We start from the raw sequence: 4,203 nt of genomic DNA, 5'->3' as shown, positions 1-4,203 counted from the left end.
ATAGTCCTTTTTATGAAAGTTGCAACCATAACAAAATAGCAAATCAAAACTTTCTTTTTATGAAATTCTTGCTAAAACCAGAAAAAGTCTAAAAGATTCAGCCTAGAAAGATGTTTTAGGGGTACTTGATTCCTAATTATCCTTTTTGTGTTAACTCTTAGTGATCAATACCATGTGTATTGGCAATATATAGTAGTATATTGTTGTAGATTCTTAAAATGCAGAGTGACTTGATCAGATAAACATATATCTTTCACGAATGCTTTTAATCCATGATTCTCATGGTTATGCTAATGTTGAAGGAATTTGGAAGAGATGAAGTTAATGGCTGTTACAAGTTAATCGATGCAAAGAACAAAGAGTTGAACACATGATTTGTTGACATAACTTTGATTATAATCCATGCTATTCCGATATACATATATAGCTCAGCCATGAAGACTAGCAACCCACAGTACAAAACTTGTTATACTCTCTCCCATGATAGCTCGCCGATTCTATTTACACTCCACCATGAATCAGAAGGAGAAAGAAAGAAAAAAGGGAAAAGAAGGAGAAAAAGAAGAAAAGAAATGAAACATAGAAAGAAGCATTCTTCCATTTCCATGGAAAGTTGGAAGTGTTGAAAAACTAGTCATGCCAACAAAGCAGCATGACAACACATCTTCTTATAATGTATAGCCTGGCCCTTTGCTCTCTGAGGGCTCCTCCAAGTCCTCTGTTTGATGATATCCTTCTCTTTGATCCTGCCATGGAAGAACTATCCATCTTCATTTCTTCAGGTTTTTTCTTTGCTCTTATTGAGCTTGTAAGCTTAAGTGTGAAGTTGTGTAACTTGAGAGAGTTGGTTTAGAAATGGTGTTAGGAGGGGTTCTTAAAGAGGTCTCAGGTGTGGTCCTAACACGCGTTGGTCTAGAAAAGAGGCAGCGATGGGGCATGAAAGAGTGTGCAGTGCCTCCAAACCCACCAGACAGACACCAATGGACCCCACCTCACCACTTTGGAATCCATACCCCAATAAGGGGGAATTGATAAAACAAAACAAGAAATTGAGCCAAGCTTCTCTTTCTTGCATTGCCATGTCTCACTCTATATTCCTATGTGTAGGCAGGCACTACCCACCAGCACAATGGGTCTCCCATTACAAAAATAGGTATTGCAACCTCCCCTCAATTTCTGCATGCTACATTATTTGTCTTCTTGTTCATGAGGACATGAGCATTATCTTCTTATTTTTTTATAATGCTTCTTCTTTTGTTTTCTTCTGTCTATCTTTGGTTGGATCCACATAATCAGGGAAATGACTGGTGGATAGGGGGTTGGTTTAGTTGAATCCTACATAACAATTCATAACAGAAATAACCATTACAGAGTGCTTTCATTTACCTTCATAGTGGACTCTTATGAAAACGGCATGTGTAAAAGTAGGGTTAGGGGCTACTACTATTATCACCATCAAAGTTTGCACTTCCTTAGTTAAAGTAAAATTATGTCTATCCAATGGTACAAAGTCCTGAAATTATGCATGTATTAGGTGATAACTCAAGAAACAAGAAACCGAATTTGATGAGCCTAACTCCATAACAAGGAAAACTTTATTTTCTTGACCGGTGGAAAGGAGGGTGTACTTCTACGATAATCCAATTCTCTAGCCCTTGTCAATTTGATTTTTAGGTTTTACTCTTGCAGTTACAGAATGTTAAAATTCGACCCCATCATTGATTACTTGAATAATCTTAAGAGTGTGAGATTATCATAACTTGAACATAACATTTACATTTAAATTTTACTATCTATGACTATCCTTTTGCAACAACTTTTTCTTGAGATTAAAGATTAGAAATACTACCATGACTATGACAAACTGATGTAAATATCACTTACATTAAAAACTCAAATTAAAGATCTGGAAATTTGAAACTTGAGTTTAGTTATACTGAGACACGTTGGCGATGGTTGGTTGCTGGCTTAAGGGGGTGAATTTTGAATTTAAAGAATGGCGCTTGGAGATTTTTGTTGATATTACTTTAAGATCAGTTGGAAAAGGCTGCAAAATTGATTTGCAAACCAACTAAATATGCGACATGATTCTGACAGTTTAGGAGGAGACAGCAAGAATATGGGAGCAACAACGAAGTTTTTTGCACGAGAATAGGTTGAGGCTTTGAATCCTAAGATCCTTTACACATGATCACAGTCCAACGTTCTCTTTCTCTTTTCCACTGTCACTTCTCAACAGAAAACTCAAAATACTATAAGGAGAAAGAAAGGCAATCGGAATTTAATATGGTTCAGCATCCCTTGCCCCAAAAGGAAAATAAAATAAGCCAAAGTGGGTTTGCATAAGCCACAAAGCATTTTGCTAATGAAATGGATCAAAATGGTAAAAGTTGTATTTCTCCACTGCAACATCACATAGGGGGCATGAAAAAAAGTAGCCAAGCCTGAGGACGTAAGTTTCAAGCCTTTGACTAAGATTCCATAACGTGGGGGTATTAGAATATGAAGGCACACAAAATTTTACATTAAAGAAATCAAAACTTAGGTAAGTGATTAGTTAAATTATTAATAATTAAGTACACTTAGGTAAAGGCAAAGAGGAGCATCTACTTGCTCTGCCTCGTGCTCTCCCCAAGCCACTTTGGATGCCAACCTGTTTTAAATGGATTGTTTATTCAGTTTTAAGCACTTATTATCGAATTAGGGGCTTGTCAGTGATATTTTTGTTGCTTTTTTTTTCAGCCTCTTCGTGTCATGGGACAACAAAGGGAATGAAATACTGAAATGGAGTCTTATATTTGATGCTAATTCTTTGTGATACATAATTTATTTTATTTAGATGTAGTAACGGATCAATTTCATTTGTGTACCCTGTGTCGATATAGCCCGGGGGCAACACACCACAAAGTCCATTAAAGTAAAACTACTGGCAACTCCGAGAACACGAAGCAAGTACCTCAACCTCCTTAGCAACAATATGAAACAATAACCGAGACTCTCAACTAAGAACATAAAGGGCTAATGTACATATATTAGCCAAGTATGTCCCTACAACTTGAAGGTCAAGAACGTCTCGACCTAAACCAAAAGGATAGACACGTGTGCTACTGCTACAATATGAAGTAACCAAAGCAAAAGGACAAATCATTCGGTGATTAAAAATAAGTACATTAAGAAAACCCTAAGACTACCTAATCTTGTATAATCTAAGCCCAACAATCACGGTTCATCCAGGTGGTATAAATAGCCATGTTCACGAGGTATGTGAGTGATCTCATTGATTGCAATCTTCCTACTATTTGATGTAGTAACTAACTTGAACGTGAGAGTGTTGTTTTGTAGGCTTCCTCGTCGCTGAGGCTTCTACGCCCTCACCGGAAGAGAACATTTATACAAGAGTAGTGAAAATGACTAAAAACTTAAACGATAGACTAAAGAGTGGACTCAAGTGTTGACCTAAGACATCTTAACCCATACAGAAGATTTTTGTCCTCTAAATATATGAATAATCTGTTTAATCTGGTATATATGTTTGTCTTGCCAAAATTAGTGTTGATCTTGTTTGTCCAATATTGACTTATGAACTTTTAGGATACTTTTAAGGAAATAATTTTAAAAATATATTTAATTGTATAGATCTTTTTTTAAGCTTTAGTTTATCCATTAATAATTTTATATGATAAATTGAGAAAATTAGTACTTTTACTTTTTAAATTATTCAATTATAATTAATAATTGAATTTTGATTTGTAAGTCTTCTTAATTTAATTTAAATTTTTATTTGTATTATTCAAGAAACACAATATAAAAATTATAATCACATATTTTATTTTATTTTTAGGTTAAATTACTCTTTTGGTCCCTCTATTTTACAAGTAATATCAGTTTGGTTTGACCAGATAGTGTTAAAGTCAACGCCACGTGTCAATTTCTGGGTTTTTTTGAATTTCTGAATTTTTGATTTTTTTTGATTTTTTTTTTGAATTTTTGAACTTTTGGTCCCTCTATTTTTTTAACTTTTTACACGTGTCACTTCAGAGTTGTACCACGTGTCAAAATGACTCAATTTGGTTCCTATATTTGTTTTTAGTTTTAACATAATCCAATTTTTTGTAAAAATGAAGTAATATTGTCCCTCCTTAAATTGTTACTTTTTTATAAATCTTATGGTGACTAAAATTAACGATTTTTATTAAATATTTT

At 34.3% G+C, this 4,203-nt stretch overlaps 1 protein-coding gene across 1 annotated transcript; it reads right to left on the bottom strand.

Moving 5' to 3' along the window:
* Window positions 1-362: 362 nt before the first annotated feature.
* On the bottom strand, window positions 363-1,028 carry LOC114174210. The gene has a single exon (XM_028058999.1). It carries the CDS (start codon window positions 772-774, stop codon window positions 631-633), a length of 144 nt encoding a protein of 47 aa, XP_027914800.1. The 5' UTR covers window positions 775-1,028; the 3' UTR covers window positions 363-630.
* Between the last annotated feature and the right edge of the window lie 3,175 nt (window positions 1,029-4,203).

The sequence above is a fragment of the Vigna unguiculata genome, chromosome 2 (assembly GCF_004118075.2).
Source record: "Vigna unguiculata cultivar IT97K-499-35 chromosome 2, ASM411807v1, whole genome shotgun sequence".
Classification (NCBI taxonomy): Eukaryota; Viridiplantae; Streptophyta; class Magnoliopsida; order Fabales; family Fabaceae; genus Vigna; species Vigna unguiculata.
The sequence above is the reverse complement of the archived record's forward strand: the minus strand, read 5'-3'. Positions and strand labels throughout refer to the sequence as shown.